We start from the raw sequence: 19,278 nt of genomic DNA, 5'->3' as shown, positions 1-19,278 counted from the left end.
GGCTCGTATTACCTAGCATTTAATTTCATTCCCCCTTTTTTCTGACCACGAGTCGTTCCAAGTAGCCTATCAGCAATAGCAGTGGTGCTACCGCATCAGTGCAAATGACGAAGCATCTAAAGAATGGCAAATGAAATGGATTGGAAGAAATTAGTCCCTGGCATGCTATAGGTTCAGTAATGTGGAACGTTGGGCTAGTTGGTGATTAATCATACGTTGTTGGTGAAGCAGCACACTGACAAGGACAAGGCGAAGACACACAAGAATACAGTGTGTGCTGTGTAGCGAGTGGCATGTATTCTTGCGTGTCTTCGCCTTGTCCTTGTTAGTGCGCTGCTTCACCACCAAGGTATGATGCTATAGGAGATGGATGATGTACATTGCTGTTGACTATGGTGGCAGTATGTTGTTCTGGATTGTGGGAAGGTTGCGCGCGTTTGTGCATATGAATGCCTCTGAGTGGGAAACACACTTGCATCGCTGTTTGTGTGTCATTGTAGGATGCAGACTCTCTGGAGGACTTGAGCAGAACTGAGGATTCCCTGAGCACCGTGAGGGAGGTTCTCCCTGGTAGGCCGCCTCCTACGAAGCCCACCACTTTGTCCTGGAAACCGTTGCATTCACTCGGCAAGTCACGTGCACCACCACCACCAAAGGAGAGACCTGAAGAAAAGAGTTGTAAGTTAGCCAGTATTTGCCAGTGTCTGTGAAACTCCTCATAAAGTTCTGAATGAATACTATCCTAAATTTCGAGTATATTAATTTTTAAGCGCTGACTGCAAAAAGATGTTTGGGAAATACCCCCCCCCCCCCCTTTTTTATGCGTATATTGAGAATTTTGTTTTTTTGGCGGTGACAGTAATTGCCAATTGCTTCTTGGTATGCATCGTGCAGGGAACGAGTGCTTATCAAGCTCTTTCTTATCTTTTATTTGTGACGCTGTTATACTTAGTGTTGCGCTAGTTCAAAACAACTTGTTGGGCAAGTTGGCTGATACTGGGGTGTGCCATTATGGTGCAAATAAGACAGACGTAAAGAATACCAGGTCTCAAGTCTGTTATGTGCCATGTATGCCTCCAAGGTGTGTAATCCCGAAAAATTTTACTTGTGATATCGAGTTATTCTTAGTGTCTGCATTGGTTCATGTCATCTTTTCTGAAGCCTTATGTCAAGTCTAATCATATGAAAGGCATGGTGGAAAAAGATGTCTGTGCTGGGGTCTCAGAGGCAACAGCTGTCATTTGCCAAGTGCGTGCTACATGGCGTTGCAATACCATTCCACAGCAAATTCAGAGGCTTTGTCCAAGTATGCAGTATCTGTAAATTGTTAGTGTAAAATTTGTAAAAATGCAGCTCAAGTGGCAATTGATGAGTACATAATATCGGCAGAACCTTGTGCAAGAGATACTAGCTGAATTTGCTTGGCAAGTACTTCGAGTTGATTTTATGCGATTGCTTTTAATGATAATAAAAACCTAATGATATTGCTTTTCATGACAATAAAAACTGAAGCAATAAAGAGTCAAAAGAATATTGTGCAATTTCAACGAATTTCCTGGATGACTTGTAAGCTCACAAAAATTTTTGTTACCATATCTTTCGATTGGCTTCCTGTTTGTACCTGTGTAATGTAAGCTGTTATCGACGTGATCCTCCCTCAAGAGGCAAGTAATCCTCTTTTTTTTATTCTGCAGGTGATTCATCGCCTGGAGACTGTGGAGCCAAATCCACACCCTCAAAGGATGAACAGTCACCCTGTCCCGACACTCCCGCCTCCCAGACGCAGGCGTCTGGCTCGACCTCCATGGCCTTCACGATCCATTTCGACAATGACACGACCGGTGGCAAACCACTGGCCCTCAAGGACAGCATACGCAAGTTTGCACCTCCAAAACCAGAATCTGAGCGAACGCCGTCCAAGAGCCGGGCCTCCCCGGTGTCAAAGCCCAGTGAGCCATTGGTATCCACCGGTGGGAGCGGTCGGCGGACGCCCACTAGTCCCAATAATGCTGCCGACTTAGCAAAGCGGCGCTGGAGCGGCGCGGAAGGGCGCGGCAGAAGTAGCGGTGGAGGGTGGAGCTCAGACGTCGAATCCAGCCGCCAAGCTAGGCGGCAGGATGACCAACGTCTGAGCGACTCGGCCTCTTACCTGATCCAGAGAATGCTCAATGACGGGCCTGCACGAGTGCCATTGCCAGGTCCCGTTGGGGGTGTCTCGTCGTCGGCGCCACGTGTTGAGCCAAGCTCTGGCCCAGAGCAGGTTGTGTCTCCTGCTGATGATCGGAGCGAGACTGGCACATACACAGTTGAGACGGATCGTGTGGACCCCGATGTGGAGGAGGCCCGCCGTAGGATTGATGAGGTGTTTGGTGTGTCCTCACAAAGCCACCCGTCCAGTCTAGAGCAGGTGAGTAGACATTCCTGTGGTGGGCTACATCTAAAGCCAGTGGTAAAAGTAAATTTAGCCTGCTTACTGCAAGCACTCATTATAAACATTACAAAAAGGAACAAGGATGCAAAGCAAAAAACGACAAGGATGCAGTTGTCTCACAAAAAAAAAGTATCTTCGTCTTTGTGCTGGTTTGTATAGCCCATCGCAAACACAAGTAAAGGCCAGCCGCCTGTTGTTGGACAATGGCTGACTGGCCATTACTTTTTTTTGTGAAAAGCTGTACATGCTTTCTCAACCTGTTGGAAATCTGGGTGGTTGTTGGTGGGAAGAAAAGGGGATGTGTGGTGTTACCTGTCATGGTGGCGTAGTGGCTCTGGCGTTGCGCTTCTAAGCCCGAGGACATAACATAACATCCTGACTGCAGTGGCCACATTTCAACGTGATGAAATGCAAAAACGTCTGTTTACCATGCATTGAGTGCATGTTAAAGAATTACAGGTGGTCTAAATTAATCTGGAACCGTCCACTATGGCATGACTCATAATCGCATCTTGGCTTTGGCACGTAGAACCCCAGAATTTAATTTTTAATATATAGTGTTACTGACCGTCTCTGTATTGTGAGGACACCACTTGAGTTTCATACAGCATAGTAAGATATAGGAGGAGGAGTGAGGAGAGAGTGAAGGGGAGTGACACAGGCAATGACTTGGAGGGTGGCTCACAGAGAATTAGCCATATTTTGAGAGGCTAGAGGTGCTGGCATAAGCTGGTTTTCTGTGTGGAGCTTTTCTCTGTCCAATGCTTGTTGGAACAGTGTGCGTTTAGCAGAACTGAGCTACTTGATGGCTTTCAAAGGGGTTGCTGCAGGCAAACACTAGATCAGCATAGCATGTTCAGCTACCCTGCAGAGTCCCTGTACCATGCTTTGTGCCACAAGATGATTTAGTTGCTCATAAAACCACAACTAAAGAGGCTGTGCACTCTGCAGTTGAAATCGACAATGACTCGTTCGTTGGAGGTACAGCATCAAAGTAGTGCTCACTACAGAAAATAAACTTCAATAAATGTGCGCTGCTGCACACATTTATTGATAGAAAAAGAAGCAAAGCAAGCGCTGTGTAAAACTCATCAACAGGTTTGTTGAGTTCGTGTTGGCATGGTATATACAACTCCTCTCTGTTGCGACCAATTATACGTTAAACAAATGGGTGTATGAAAGAACACAGAGGTCGCTGACTGGGTATGTCTTCCAATCTGCCCACACATTGTCGTGAATGCAACTGTACTCCTAATTTTTCAAGGATAGAAGTGCTTTTTGCTCTTTGGAACAAGGACATTAAATTGCTAGTGGAAGCAAGTCATATCTCCCATTTGGGTGATGCATGTATCAGCCAAGCTTCTGTCACTCTAATCGGGATGAATTGTCCTCCCTTGATGGTGTTTTGTGATAGCATCGTATAACAATGCTTCGTTCAGAGAATGACTGGGTGGATATTTTCTTATTAGCTTTCGCTGTTGCTTGGCCAGTTGTCCCTTGCATGTTTTTCTATGCCTTTGCCTTTCTTCAATAGATCGGTTCATGGTAGGCGCTTGTCATTCAGTCGCTTATGTCGGCATCCCAAGCTTTATCAGAGGTTTTGGAACCCTTGTGCTGCGGCCTTCTTCGAGCCAAAGGCCTACACAGAGAGGGTGCCACACTCTCAAGAAAATCCTCGGCAGAGTGGTGCGAGGTGTCATTGTTGAGTCCTTCCATAGAAACATCCAATAAATTTCTGAATGCCAAATGCAATGTAGTTAGCTTTCCTATTATCAGTGGTTGATAGCGATTTACTAAATGATAAACGGGACATGTGGTGTCACTGTAGCCAGTATCATAGTTCAGCAGTGGGGGTGCCATCCTTGGCATATTCCTGGCCTTTGCTTACATCATCTTGTCACGTACGAAAGCAGTGTTCCCTATAAACATGATGCTTTGGATATGTTCGAGTTCAGCTTGACTTGCCTTCGGTGCTCCTTTTAAAGAAAGCTCATTGCTAGTTCTGCTGTCCTTTCTGTTTCTCCTGCTCGCAGTACCAGAGGGTGAGGCCGGAAGGTGAAGGGGCCTCTGGTTCCAGACCAAGGAGCCAGGGTAATGTTCAGAGCTTGTGTTTCAAGTTCGGTGGTGGTGGTGGTGGTGTCAGTGGCCTTGCATGTGAGTATGTGTGGTATGCAAGAACGCTGGTTGCTTTTGCTGCATGACCTTCCTTCCTTTATCCCTGTTCCATTCCTGCTCTATCGCTGTCATACTGATGAAGCACGCAGAGCATGCCTTCACCTGTTTCTGTGTATGGGTAGTCTTGAAGGTGTCGAGCAAGCACGAAAAATCTGCCTTCTGGCTGTGAAAATCCTTCTTGCCCTCGGTGCTGACCTTGTCCACTTTCTGTTCATGCCTTGACGCCCCTTTCTGCACTGTGCCAAAGTGTACAGGATATTCATAAACCAGAAACAAAGCGAAAGAAGTTAAGCAATATTGGCAGCACGAAGAGCAGCTGCCCATAAAATAATGCAGAAACCATTGACGATTGCCAAACTATGTAAGGCTTCTCATTACTGTCTTGGCCGCCTCTCTGCTACTGAGCTCACCTTTAAGTTAAAACTGCTTCAAATGCTAAGGCACTCTCCACTGATCAGCAGGCCACTCTATTTGGAGCCATCTCTGTAGCGTTGCACAGTTCACCAATCTGGAGTGCCAATGTAACACATGCCGCTTAATCCTCAAGCTAGTGCAAATGCGCATCTCTCATGCTGGGGATGAAGTCATAACTGATGTGACAAATTAATCAGCGCTGTGCTCTACATATACCTTCCTTGTCTTTACAACGTTCCCTCGTCCTCTTGACATTCTGACCACTGCAGCATTGAAACAACTCTGCAAAGCAAGCTTTGCCTAAAAAGCTGGAGGTAAAGAAACGTAGTACAGCCCTTTCCTTCCCACGCTGCACCACAATGCTCAAAGCATGTGTAAGTCAGCACTGAGGTAAAAAAAGTTGAGCAATATTGTAACAGTACTGAAGTCTGGGCTACATGTTATTCAGTGATTCGTTTCGACAACAAGGCACCAAAAGTCAAACACAGATATTGGTCATGGGTCTTTCTCTTCTTTGTCTATTGGTGCACCTTGTTTGGTAGCAAGCCACAGGTGTGCGATCCTGCTGCCAACCTCTGCATCTTTCCTCTAACCAAAACTTTCTTTTCTCTCTTATTCCCAATATAAAAGGTACTGATGGCTGTTCACTGTTTATGATGCTTTTATTGTGTAGGCTGGGCTTAGTTTTTAAAATTATTTTTAAACGGCCACTAAGTGTACAGCAAGAGTGCTACTAGTCAGAACTACAATATGTCGGTATACCTTGAAGTCGAGGGTTCGACGGAAGCCCATCTCATCGGGAATAAACATGAAGCAATGAAACGACAGACATCGACCAAAATAAATGCTAAAAATGAATAATTCTTTCCGAGATGCTTCGGCTTCGCTATGCAAGTCTTTTTCACAATGGGTTGAGGGAAAGTTCATGCAAGCTTATGTATTCTTCAGCACCTGACGTAAGCAGTGCGTGTACAATGGGGGGAGGGTTCCCTCGCTTTAATTGAGCTGAGGCACGCACTCGTGGGCGGCAAGGGCAGCCTTCTGAGAGAGTTGTTTTCACGCGTAGTCTACAAGATAGCTGCGCAGATTGCGACTTTGCATACATCAGTGAATCGGGCAACTTTAGACGGAGATGGAGGCAGCATCAGAACGATCTCGAAAAGAAACGAACAGTTTAAAACGCCCTTGCCAAGCACACGTATGCAACAGGCCACAAGAGTGACTTGGAAAACTCCAGAATTATTGGCCAAGAAAACGTGAAATCGCAGCTCCATCTGGAGTCGTTGGAGCACGCGTCGCATGCTCAATCGAAGCCAGGGAATCCTCCACGCCGTCATTCATGCACAGCTTATGTCATGTGATGAAGAACACATAAGCTTCCATGAACTTCAACCCATTATGAACAAGGCTTCCGTAGCAAAGCTGAAACTTGTTAAAGAATTATCCATTTTTAGCATTTCTTTTGGTCGGTGTCTGTCGTTTTATTGCTTCATGCCACTACACCTTGGTTTAAATATGTGCCTTCAGCGCCCCGTTGACATCATGCTCAGCTTTTTATGGGTTTAATAATAGAATGCTTAATTTCAGGTGGTTCCGTTGATCTCGGCCGCCCCAAGCGACGGCTTCCTACACCACCTTCGGAGCGTGCTCCATTGGACGTCTTTGTGCCATCCACAGAAAGCAGCAGTGCTGCGAACACTGTGAGGAAGTCTGGTTCTGCGGCTGTTCCAGTTTCCACTCCATGTGCCAATGCCACAGCAAGAAAGCGACTGGGCTCCGCCGGAAGCCGCCCGAGTCCCCCGTGCTCTCCGCCCAGAACCCACCGGACCACATTCACCAAGACTCCATCCAACAAAGTCATGTCAACATCATTTAATGTAAGGTGATTTTTTTTCAGTAGGCTTTGCACAAAAATTTATTGAAATTTCAGATGGCTGTTTGTTGCTTGGTTTTGCATGAGGGTCTATGGTTAACTGGGAATAGGTGATAAAAAAATGTCTTACCCAATTGCACCAGCAATGAAGGCTTTTGAAACGGTACTTTCTCTAAAGTTTCATTGCCAGAGCATCATTTATTGCGCGGAAATACTCTCCTAAGCTGTGTGCTCTGAACGAATGAGAAAACGTCACTTGTATCACCCTCCGATGTTTAATTGCTAGTTGCTATTCACAAGAACACTAGGACTTTGGTGTGTGCTACCATGATTTTTCTGGGTTCAAAAGAAACTGGCCGAATGCATGTGCCTTGGGGGCACTGCAACTTCCTAATTCTAAAGCCAAATCCACTTACAGGGAATGCAATGATTTCTTGAAAAGCATTTCATATATCAGTGGCTCATTGTATCTTGGTTGCAACTCAAATTTGGTCCTTATAACTGTTGAGTCATTACGGGCTCCCAGGATTGGGTGAATTTGTCACTAAGGTTCTAGAATAAGCAGGGCTGGAGCAGAACTATGCACCACGGTAATTAGTAACACAAAGAAAAGCTCAGCACACATGCTGATATTTCCTACCGAGCTGTACACGTACAATGAGATGCGTAGGTGCTAGTACATGGAGGAATAAAACACCTTGGCTTTACAGGGAGCAGTATCGAGGGGGATTTTGCCACATTGCCCATGTTTATAAAGATTTTATACATCTGCTGAACAGCAATACTTTAGTTGATGGTGCTACCCAGAAAACAGTGTATTTTTTTCTTTCTATTATGCATTTTTGAATGTGTCTCCTAATACTGCTCTGGAGTAGGGATCAGCCAAAGTCCACCATGCTGTGCTTTTCTCCCTTTGTCACATGTGTTCACAATTGGTTAACCATAATGCATACTAGTAGCTTTATTTGAGGTTGTCATCCCTTGCGTGTCTGTATTATTCTGTCAATGTCTCATCGCTGCACAATAATGTGCTGCGTTTTCATATCTTCAGGACGGGACCTTTCTACGGCAGACGCCAGCGGCCAGCAGTTCTACACAGCGCCGAAGTGCGCCAACGCAGCGCAAGTCATGGGGGCTGACCGGCTCCGAAGCTGACTTGGCTGCTAGTGGTGATACAGCTTGTGGCTCTGAGGAGACTGCCAGTGTTGTGTCCGACACCAGCACAGAGCCGTCGTCCCACAGCTCGGGCTCCAGAGGCGGTCCACAGATGAAGCTAAACCGGGCCTTTGCCCTGAGGAGGGCGCGATTGGGGCTACCAGAGGTGGGTGGGCTTCCCCCCACGACGGCGGCACCTTCGCGTGGGAAAACGCCCCACCATGGCAGCAATCCCAACCTCTCAAGGCAAGATGGCGGCCGCTTCAGCCTCCGACTGCCTCGCGGAGTCAGAGCCACGGACGTCGGCGTCACACGGGCGGAGCTGCTTCGTGGAAAAGTGAGTGATAAGACAGTGTAGCGAGCACATAGATAAAGTTTTATTGTGTTCATTGACCAAGGAAACTTGGCACAAGGTAACGAAGGGATGTGACAAGCACAATGTAACCAGCTCAGCATTTATTACATTTAAGCAAATGTATGCAAATGGCAATTATGAGGCATGGATAATGAAACATGATGGGCCTCACATGCAGATTAATTGGATTCATTTTGTTATCCACTTTTTTTTAGTTGTACTTCGTGGAAATTTTCTTGTATACATGATATTTCTCGGCCATGAAACAGCCTTTACACCTGAGAAGTCGGCCTGAATCATAACGTGCTGGCCAGCTACTTTGGGAGGACATTCATAAAGCATGAATAGTGAAGGCAGATCTGTGTTTCTATCCTCTGCAACATAAAGCTGAGTGGTGAATAGTTGCTCGCTTTTATACATTATTTGCTATATAACCCATAGCATTGTTTATCATATTTTATTCAGCTTTGGTTAACTCAAATGCCCACCGTGGTTGCTTAGTGGCTATGGTGTTGGGCTGCTAAGCACAAGATCGCGGAAACGAATACCGGCCACGGCGGCCGCATTACGACGGAGGTGAAATACGAAAACACTCCTGTAATTAGATTTAGGTGCACGTTAAAGAACCCCAGGTTGTCTAAATTTCTGGAGTCCCCCACTACGGCGTGCCTCATAATCAGAAAGTGTTTTTTTTAACTCAAACCTCGGGCAATTACAGCTAAAATCTGGTATCCCATGGTGTTTAAATTGTGAGTCAACTGCACTTAGCTCATTTCTTTTGGTGAATTCTTTTGAGTGGCCAAAGCTGTGCATCTGTGGTCAGTTCTGCTTGCATATGTTTGATGACAAGGAAATGCTGCACGCAGGCCCACCAGCGCAACGACAGTGACCCCACGGCTGCCTATCGTTTACAGCAGCACTCTGTGTCCGACGGAGAAAGTCGTCACCACTCCCCGCGAATCCAGAGGAAGCAGCCAGCTGGCACGTCCTACATTTCGGACGGTGATGACGATGCCCGGACGGGGTCTCCGGTTCAGTTTGGACGCTCGGCATCCTTTGGCGGCCACCGTGACCTCGCGCTGACCCCAGCTGCACCTGATCGGCAGCAACGGGGTCGCTCTGGAGGTATGCCAACGACAGGCAGCTCGCTGTCACGTGGTGAAACATTCCTCAAGGGAGGTGCAGGAGCCAGTGGCAGCACCTTTGTCCGAAGTGGACGCAAGCCAGAGAGGCAGTCTGGCGACGGAGAGGTGGGCATTGTTTGTGCTTAACATGTAAAGTGAAGAGACAAGAACTGAATTAGCCTGATTAGCGCCTTCTGCATTGACTTTGTGGCTATGGCATTGTGCTCCAGAGCAGGAGGTTCTGTTTCGTTCTTGGCTACTGTGGCTATGTTAGATAGTCGCCCGCCGTGGTTGCTTAGTGACTATGGTGTTGGGCTGCTAAGCACGAGGTTGCATGATCGAATCGCAGCCACGGCGGCCACATTTTGATGGGGGTGAAATGCGAAAACACCCGTGTGCTTAGATTTAGGTGCACGTTAAAGAACCCCTAGTGGTAAAAATTTCCAGAATTCCCCACTATGGCATGCCTCGTAATCGGATCGTAGTTTTGGCATGTAAAACCCCACAATTTAATTTTTGCGTTAAATGGTTGTGAACCTAGCTTCAGGTCTGCATTGAACTCCAAGTAAGCTGTACTAATTCGGAGCTCTTCACGATCAATAAATTGATTTGCCAATTGAATGATTGCTGAATCTGTTGGCTCGATTAGCAGTTTGAACACTGTGGACAATGGAAGTATCAGCACAAAAATCACCTTGATGCCCTGTTAGTCACAAAGGAAGCTGTTTCAGTAGCTCACAAGACTGCTACTGGAAGGACCTGTAATAGCAAACTCGGGTCTCTTTGGCACACATTGTGAAGTGCCAACTGCAACTAAATTTTGCAATGCATAAAAAGCCTACTCTAGTCAGTGCAGATATAGAACAGCCTCTGTGCGAAATTTCTTGATCGAAATGTGAGTGGATGCATTGCAAAGTAGCTAACAAAACAACTTTTGTAATGCCAAAACTGGGAAAAAAAAAAGAAAATGCTGTCATTACCACGTGCTGGAAGTGATGCATGACCTCTGACATCAGCTGGTGCTTGCAGCTGCCTGCAGTACATGGAAAAATTTCGGAGGTGGTGTGCTGGGCCTTATGTCATATCCACTAACAACCATGTACATACACATGTTCACTGCTTGTGATGTTGTTTAAAGGCTGCTAATAAGAAAATTCTGCAATTACCTGCCCTGCAGCTTTGCCAGGCTTGCTTTAGTAGTAGTACCCATCTGTAACCAGTTTAATCAGAGGAATATTTCGTTGCACTTGGCCTTTAATCACTGCTTTAGATGTACATTGACCTCTGCGCCAACAAGGTGCAGATGCAATGCACCTTTGCAAAGCCTCTGTTTGCTGTGGCACGGTATAGTGGCGTTATCAAGCATCCCTGCAGTGAATGATGGCTTTTGTTTTTTTTTCAAACTTTGGTGCTTGCCTTTACTTCTTTTTGCCTTGTTTTTGTATGGTTAGACACATGACACACAAGAAGTTTCAGACAAGATGACACGAACCAGTGCTAATACTATGACTTTTCTGTAAATTCAACATCAGTTGATCCAGCGCCTTCTCTAACTATATGCCTGCGACGTCGCTTCCTTTCCCATTGGAGGCTCCCTGCCGCATTTGCGAGCCGGAACCGCGGTGTGGCACTTGCAACCGTACCGCTGGAGTCGCGTGACTCCTGTCAGCACAGCTCGCTGCTGGCAGGCCAGGTCGGTATTCCGCGCTCACGGCCGGCACTGTAGGCATCGGTTTAGGGATGCGTGTGTTGATCTAAAGCTGTCAAAACACTGGGCACGGCAACTGGTTTCAGCAGCCACTCCGTAAGCCTTTCCTGAAGTCCACAGTGTGGAAGTCCTGACTGCACACTACAGAGCATTACGGGTAACTCAGTGGTATTTAATCCTTACTCGAAATTGCCATAGCCACTGGTCACACAAACTGCTGTCAGAAGGTATCTCGTGGAAAGACACACTCGGGCCTCTTTTTCTCCGACTAGACGAGCATTGTGGCATGCAGCAATGGCACATTACTGAGCAGAACTTACAACAGTGGTGAGCTGAGTGAACAAGGAAATAGCATGGTCTGCTTACGCATAGATCAAAACATGCGGTCATTGTCTGCTCGAGTTTGTTTTACCGGCAGCATAGCAGCAGTGGCACGCAGCACGCAGCCTCTGGTGTGTTGGAAGCGCCCTTTGTGAAGCAGCTCCAGTAATCATACTAAGTAGACAGGTGTTAAAGAGAGAAAGAAGGGCAGGCAGTTATGGGCTCACGTTGCAGGCACCTAGTTAAAGAAGGTGCTGGTTGAGCATATGCCTCTGAGGCACATGACACACAGGAGACTTCACAAACCAGTGTAGAAACAGCAAGCTTACAAGTAAAACACACGGTCGTTGGAAATCAGGGTTCCCAAAAAAAGCTGCGTTAGACAAAATCCATGACAGTGTACAACAAGCTGCCCTGCATTTGACTAAAATTTAGATTTGCAATATCCTGGCACTCACTCCAAGGCGCGACCAACTGCTGCAGATTGATCAGTGGAATTCACCTTAAAGTGGTCCTGTACCACTTTTTGTCTAAGTAAAGAAATGCATTTGACGTTGAAATACACTATTTAAGAAATACTTTGCAGCAAAAAGTGACTCAATGTGTTAAGCAGAATTTAAGCAGCGGAGTTATTGGTGATGAAAGATCACTTTTGGTCCCCTTTGCGATGCTCCCACTCCTTCTTGAATGGCTTGTACTGCGAAGGCTACAGCGGAATGAGGCGCACCCAAAACACTCTGCCTACTGAATGTCATCATGGTGCTCAGTTAAAATTTGAGTTTGGGTGTTCACATAGACGGTACTACATTTGATTTTGGCGCCTACGATGTGCCAAGCTCGGAGGCTATTCCTCAGCTTACGGTCGAGTTTACGGTGTCCCATCCCTTTGCTATACTTCAGTATACTAGATAGCTATGCGTGGCTATTCTTGTGCCAACTGACATGGGTAGCACATTCCCTTTTGCGCTTATCTCTACAGCAATTGCAAAATTTCAGAGTATCAAACAAACTTCATGTTCACTTGTGCAAATGCGTTCGCAGTGTGCACATTGGCTAAGCGATGAATGCTGCACTCAGGACTCGCATTGAAAGGATTCCTAGTGTAATGAGCTTCGACCATAATGGTGACACACCTCAACGGTGTGCTACTTGGGAAGCATGCAACCTGTTGCATGCTTCCGGCTGTAAATCGGCTGTACCTGTTGTAAACCTGTTGCTGCTTCCGGCTGTAAATCGGCTGTATGATGAAATAAAATGTCCAGAAAAGTGAGGCACAGGTTACTGTTAAAAGGAGTGTTTTAGAGAAAGGTGACTCCACTTGCAAGCTCCACACGCCTTGCATGGCTGCAAAGGTTGGCTGAGATGTTCACAACGACATACGCTATCCGTGGACTGGGCTTTTTCACCATGTCCAAGGGGTGGTTCAGGACCCCTTTAAGTTTCGAGTTGTGCTGTGATGTAGCTTGGCAATACATTACCACTTATTTACCTATTCTCACTTTTCGTTTAGAGCAAGACACCTACAGAAAATGGTGTGAAGACTCCGTCCACGACACCGGGCAGGAGAGAGCTGACGGCATTGGACAGCCTCGTAATCTCTGCCATACACCAGCTGTCGGGAAAGCTGCGTACTAGCGCTCGCACACTCATCGAGAAGGAAAGGTAAGGGCAGTAGAAAATTTTCCTGTCACATATTTTGTGATCGCTGCTCTTCTCAATATTCGCTTCGTTCTTTGACCTCATGCAGGCTGAAGTATCCAGAAAACAGTGATGTAAGGCTTATGTTAGAAGAGGTTCTTCCGAGGGTTGTTGAGAGGCGACCCAGCGACTCTCCGACTGACGGCAACCTGACAAGAGAACTTTCAAGCATCCTGAAAAACCTCAAGAGGATCGAACAAAGCCTTGAAGGTGAAGCCTGTTGTAGTTTTATCTCGTCACAGTGCCACTTTTTTTTTCTTTTTTGCTGAAAACAAATGCTGTAACGCTTGAAACTAGTCGGCTAATTGCCCAAAATAAGTTCTGCCAGTCCTGTGGATGTGTGTTTTGGCAGATGTGATGTACTGATAACTGATAGCTGATATGTGTTGGTCACTTGGCTCGTGGAGAGGTAAAAAGGAAACCTTGCCCTCTAATGGGAAGTAGGGAGAATCCTGAAGTGGGGGGAAGCTAGAGCTGCTCAAACTGTTGTGCACTGTCATTATTGTACATTGCTACAACACCTTTTTGCTTTAATGTCTCGCTGTGGCATAACCAGTGTCAGACCTGTGACCTTTGTAGCATTTGTGTTACACATATTTGTATAATAGCGGTCTACTGTAATCAATTTAACATAGAGAGGCAGGCTAGTTGGCTAGTTGGGGGTCGATATTGGAATGCATTACGTAACCATGCAAACGACAATGGACGAAAAAGGAAACATCCGCACTTGTCCTGCGTTTCCTTCTTCGTTCGTTGTCGTTTGCGCGGTTACATAATGCATTCCGATACTGTAATGAGATTTTTGTTGTAGAAAGCTTAGAAATTCGATTAGCATTCACATTACTGCTGACACTAATTAATGGCTCTAATTCTTGCTTTGCTAGTGCTGAACTCTCTGGCCCCATGCGAAGGTGGCAGCTCGTCGGCTGTTGCCCAGGAAACCACGACCAAAACAGCGCCCACAACCCAGAAGCCAAGGGGTGGCTTTTTCTATGTGGACGTTTGAAAAGCGATGGTGTGCTAGATATCCCTTGGCTACACCCATCGAGATTTGCCATGTCTGCCAATGGAAACATTGCAAAACTGCTTGCCTGTTTAGGGGGAGTAGGCATGATCTTGCGGGAGCATGACTTTATATTGACACTTGTCCGCTCGCATCCGTTCTCCAATTCAGTTTTATTCTCCTAGCTTTGTTGCTCTGGGTTGAGCTCTGTGTGTCATTTCATCGCAAGCACTCCTAGCAAAAGTTCTCGTTCAAGAATCTGAAGGATCGTGCTCAATGTTTGCAATATGCCAGTTGAAGGTGGCTGTCATTTTCTTACGTAGCCCACTTGGGCACATCCTGAAAGGCGCTGTTTTAGTTGTTATTTATGTTCTTTTCTTCTAATTTGTTCTTTTGTGTTGTTCTTTTAAGTAAAACCTCGATAATTCGAACTCTGAAAATTTCGGGACTGTGGAAGTTCTGCAAATTACTCGGGATTCCCAATTAACAATGTAAATTTAACCAGATAATTTCAGCATCCCGCCTGCCACTTCCTGGCTAATTCGCAAACTGGGCTGCTGCAACAAAACTCCTGATCTTGGAGATTTGGTGTCATGTCCAACTTCAAGCACCAGTGATGAGTCCTTCCGAGTAACATAATCCAGCCTCAAAGTCCACGCTTTTGCTGGCTCCATGTGCCGGAAGCAGCTTTAAAAGCCAGAAACACGTCTCGCACCACCATGTGCCATGGCGTGACAGCCCAGACTGACTGAAAGAAGCAGCTCGGGCAGCCCACATGATGTTGCGCTAATTGCCGGCTGACTGCCCACAGAAGCGAACTCCGCTTCGCATATGCGGCCCTCAGTCCAGCCTGTGCATGTGCCCTTGCACCTCGCGCTTGATCTGCTGTGTAGTCTACGGGTACGAGCATATTAAGGCTGGGTATCCCACGATGGCATTACTACTGCCACCCGCACTGCCTAGGTGTAATTGGCACCGCTTCGTCAGGAGCTGGCGGATAAAGTCGCGGTTTGATGCCTAGTCGACGAAACTCTTTGCAGCGACTGTACTGTCCGTACGACACTTGGAAAATGGAGAGAATTAACTTTGGCCACTGGGGGTTCTTTAAGATGCAACTAAATTTAATTATATACATATAAGAGTGTTATTGCATTTTGCTCCCCCTGAAATGCAACTGCCATGGCCAGGATTGACCCGGGACCTTAAGCTCAACAGTGCTAGGCCATAGCCGCTACACTGACGCAAAGGGCTTCAGGCAATAAAGGTGTGCCACCTCTGTAAACATTTTGACTGGTTTTAACGTTTTCATGCTATTTTTTGATAATTGGGAATCCTGCTTAATTTGAATAAACCTCTGTCTGTAAGACTTTGAATTGACGAGCTTTTACTGTATTTTCTTATCTCAATAGCTTGCGAATAGATGCGCGAGCCGTATAGTCATTTTTATGCCAGCGCAGCTAACGTGTACAAAAATATTGACCATGTCCGCTGTTGTTAAGCATGAAGTCCATCCTTGCGATGAGCTTTCACTCTGTTTTGTTTTTTGTTCACAAACTGAATTTATAGAGCAAATGTTGTTCTATGCCTTGTACATAAACATGTAAATGAGAAGGCACTGCTTTGTGATACTTTAAGGGGCTGCGTTCAAGCCTTCAGTGATGCATGTGTTGACAGTATACATAATGTATTGTACATTGCTGTTGATATTACATAGAAAATGCCCTCTTATAGCATTGTATGCTTTTTCATCAAGAAGCGAGCTTGAAATACTGAAGTGTGCTTTGAGACAAATCCTCGGCAAGAAGGGACTGCATGTTTCAGGGCGTAATATAATAAAGGCAGCTCTCTAAAAAACTAGTGCACTTTTTTTTTTCCCCAGGATTGCTGATGTTATGTCGTTTGATTCATACAATAAAAAGTTTTCCGAATCTGTGTTAAAGAATTGTAGATTTTTGTCTTGGTGGTGAGTGTGGTTCTGGAATACTTGACTTGGACTGACACAGAAAAGGTACGAGTCTGTCTGAACGCTTCCTAAAAAAATTAATGTGGTGTTAGAGAACAGTAGTGTGGCTAGTGTGAAAAAAAGTACTCTGCTGCTATCCTGCGGATCTGTGGTATTAGCACTTGAGTCTGCCTTTAACTACTCTGAGATGATCGCCTATGAACTGTGGTCATTGCTAGAAGCTCCACACTCCGTTTGCAGTCAAACTACTAGGGAATTCAATGTTTCTCAGACCTGTGTGTGTGAGCTTTTGATGCTGTCAGTGCAGCAGCTTTATGTAGACTGGAAAATGGTCTTTCTTTTCTTTGCTGACGGATGGTGGCACCCAATTTGTGAGCAGCAATTCCATACAAGTCTAACTTCATAAATTCCGTTAAATTTCTCCACTTTGGCACTTAATAAATCCAGTTTAGAGAACTGTATTCTTTTCCAGTGTGAAGTTTTCTTCTGAACTAAAGACCAATTTCAATAAATATATAAGCACAATGTGAAAGGTCTAAAGTGTTGTCTGAACGAACACTACTTTTTTTACACTACTTTTTTTAGGCAAGCCTTCTCCCTTTTTCATCGGTTCATCTTTGACTTGAGACCGGTCATCAAAGCGCTCGAGAGAGGAGTCGTCTCCAACCAGGCGTTACGCGTCCTCCGTGGCGCTAATGCGAACACCCTCAAGCACCATACCGTCATCTGGTTTCCCGCCCACCTGCCCAACCTCAACGAGACAGCTCACGACGCTGCGCATGCGCTTACCGACTGCGCTGTCACCCCCGAGCAACCGCGTCTGGATGCGTTTGAGGCGAACAGGGACGGCCCAGTAACGCACAACGAAATCACTAAACACTTTTACTTAGGACAACGTCTCTTTCCGCCCCTGCACTCCAAACAAAACAGGCCACAGGCGCTAATGCTACGCTTGTTACAAACACATACCTATCCCAACCCTGCCACGTTACACCTGATTTACCCGGACGTCTACCCCAATGATGCGTGCCCCTCGTGCGGGGTCACGGCGACACTCGCACATGTGCTCTGGAAGTGTAGGACCGCTCCAACCGACTCTACCTCGGACAAGTGGGAGAAGACCTTACGAAGCTGGCTACTACAAGGCCAGCAATGGGCCGTCCAGCAGGCTCGCACAGCGGCTGCCAGGTACTCCCTGCCGGTCCCTGCGTGGGAGACGCCCACTGTGCGCTGACGTGCATCCTGCAGGACCTTGATTAAAGTTTGTCCAATCGAATTGTAACAGTTTTGGTGGGAGGTGCGGGGTAAGACAATGGCGCCCCCGAGGAATAACGACGAACTGACCGCAGAGGCGTGATCCGTGGAACTCGAACAGTGTGACCAATTCCCCTCGTGGGTACGAGGCCTTGTTTTGAGGCAACAACAACTTTGCCGAATTCGCTGAATTGCTGGTCTGCCACCAGGAATGGCTTCCGATGGCGACCACTCGCCACCGTCTTCTAGCGTCCCATGGCAACCCAACATCGAGCCATGAACCTTCGTGGGGAAAGCCGGGGCAGAAGACAAGAATGGATGGCTCAGCTTTTACGAACGAGCAAAAGTCATTTCAGTGGCTGGAATGCCACTGCCCAGCTTAACGACGTTGCCTTTATCTCAAGGGAACCACGTCTGACGGTTTGAAAACTGCAAAAAAACATGACAGCATGGGACAACGTGCGCAGCTTGGCCCCGCCGCCTTCATGTCAGCGCAGGTATCTCCGGAATGTTGTGTCATGTCTGCGCCGCCGGGAAACTAGGCGGTGTGACCAGTGGAGGTGAGGTCGTGCAGCCATATTTAGCTACACACCCCTATGCCTCCAGTCACCATGCATCATAACAAGATTCTGCACAAAACAAGATGTTTTAGTGGACAATGTCGACAATGTTGCTACGTTGGCTATAGTGGACACAGGAGCGAGTGTCTCTGTTATCAGCCTGGATTTCAAAACCTGACTAGGCCGTAAAGTGATGTTTCACTGGGATAATGCTAATACATTTCGCGCTGCATGTGGAAAGTTGCTCGGACTTATTGGAGTGTGCACAGCAAACGTTTATTTCTTCGATAATGTGTATCAAGCCGAATTTGCAGTGCTTGCTCAATCCACTCACAACGTAATTTTTGGCCTCGATTTCTTGAGAGTGCGGTGCCCCTGTTGACTGCGTTACTGGCGAGCTTTCCTCTTTCCTCTTGCCGACCAACCTACCTGTTTACATACTCTCGCCATCATTGAAGATGGCATCTTCAATCCAGAGTTCGAGTGGCTGCTTGCGGTGTCGATGTCGATACATTTCAGAATTTATTTGTTGGTACAAATACAGAAATATTGTGTGTAGAATACATAAGGAGGTCCCATGGTTGAAGACTGTATCGGGACCTCCTAATTTGATCTCCTAATTTGACAGATACCATTGTTGAGCCTGTACCTTTGATCATTGTGAATAAAAGCGCACTCACACCTTGATGCGTCCTCTCTGTGGTCTGCGGAACTACACTGTGGGTGTCAAATTTATCCTTCCAGTCTGATGTGTTACCCAGCGGTATGCGACTTGCCTCTTTTGAAGTGGATACTAGTCTCAACATAGACGCTTTAACTGATGACACATTGCATGACGCCTGAGTGCACAGAGCTGGCGCCAGTGTCCCTGAAGTCTCATTGCCATTTCTGAACCTTATCAGCAAGTTGCTCTTCAGAGAAGTGCCAAGCCCTGGTCAGCGTCCTTAGTAAACATGGTTCATTGTTTGATTTTGCCTAGAACGCTAACAAAGTTCATGTTCCAACTACATGGGCTCGTCACAGGATTGACACGGGGTCTGCAGATCTCATAACACCTGACCAGCCTTACCGTGTGTCCGTGTTGGAGTGCAAGATTGTCGCTCAAGAGGTCAATGACATGCTAGCTAAGGGCGTCATCCAAGATTCCTCTAGCCCTTGGGCTGCACCGGTCATCCTCGTGAAAAAGAAGGAAAGGTCCTGGAGGTTTTGCGTCAACTACCGGTGTCTCAATTCTGTGACAAAAA

At 46.5% G+C, this 19,278-nt stretch overlaps 1 protein-coding gene across 7 annotated transcripts in view; it reads left to right on the top strand.

The window, feature by feature from the left end:
- Positions 1 to 16,199, top strand: part of LOC135904335 (centrosomal protein of 170 kDa protein B-like) — a 31,121-nt gene extending 14,922 nt beyond the window's left edge. For 6 of the 7 annotated variants that reach the window (XM_065434956.1, XM_065434957.1, XM_065434958.1 and 3 more), the window contains 9 exons: positions 501 to 678; positions 1,695 to 2,407; positions 4,465 to 4,585; positions 6,608 to 6,897; positions 7,945 to 8,385; positions 9,270 to 9,653; positions 13,067 to 13,218; positions 13,304 to 13,464; positions 14,139 to 16,199. In XM_065434956.1, coding sequence (XP_065291028.1) covers positions 501 to 678; positions 1,695 to 2,407; positions 4,465 to 4,585; positions 6,608 to 6,897; positions 7,945 to 8,385; positions 9,270 to 9,653; positions 13,067 to 13,218; positions 13,304 to 13,464; positions 14,139 to 14,260 — 2,562 coding nt within the window. In that variant the 3' untranslated portion in view covers positions 14,261 to 16,199. The remainder of the gene's footprint in view (positions 1 to 500; positions 679 to 1,694; positions 2,408 to 4,464; positions 4,586 to 6,607; positions 6,898 to 7,944; positions 8,386 to 9,269; positions 9,654 to 13,066; positions 13,219 to 13,303; positions 13,465 to 14,138) is intronic. The other variant, XM_065434955.1, reaches the window with a different exon arrangement.
- Positions 16,200 to 19,278: the final 3,079 nt, after the last annotated feature.

Source organism: Dermacentor albipictus, chromosome 7 (assembly GCF_038994185.2).
Source record: "Dermacentor albipictus isolate Rhodes 1998 colony chromosome 7, USDA_Dalb.pri_finalv2, whole genome shotgun sequence".
NCBI lineage: Eukaryota > Metazoa > Arthropoda > Arachnida > Ixodida > Ixodidae > Dermacentor > Dermacentor albipictus.
The sequence above is the reverse complement of the archived record's forward strand: the minus strand, read 5'-3'. Positions and strand labels throughout refer to the sequence as shown.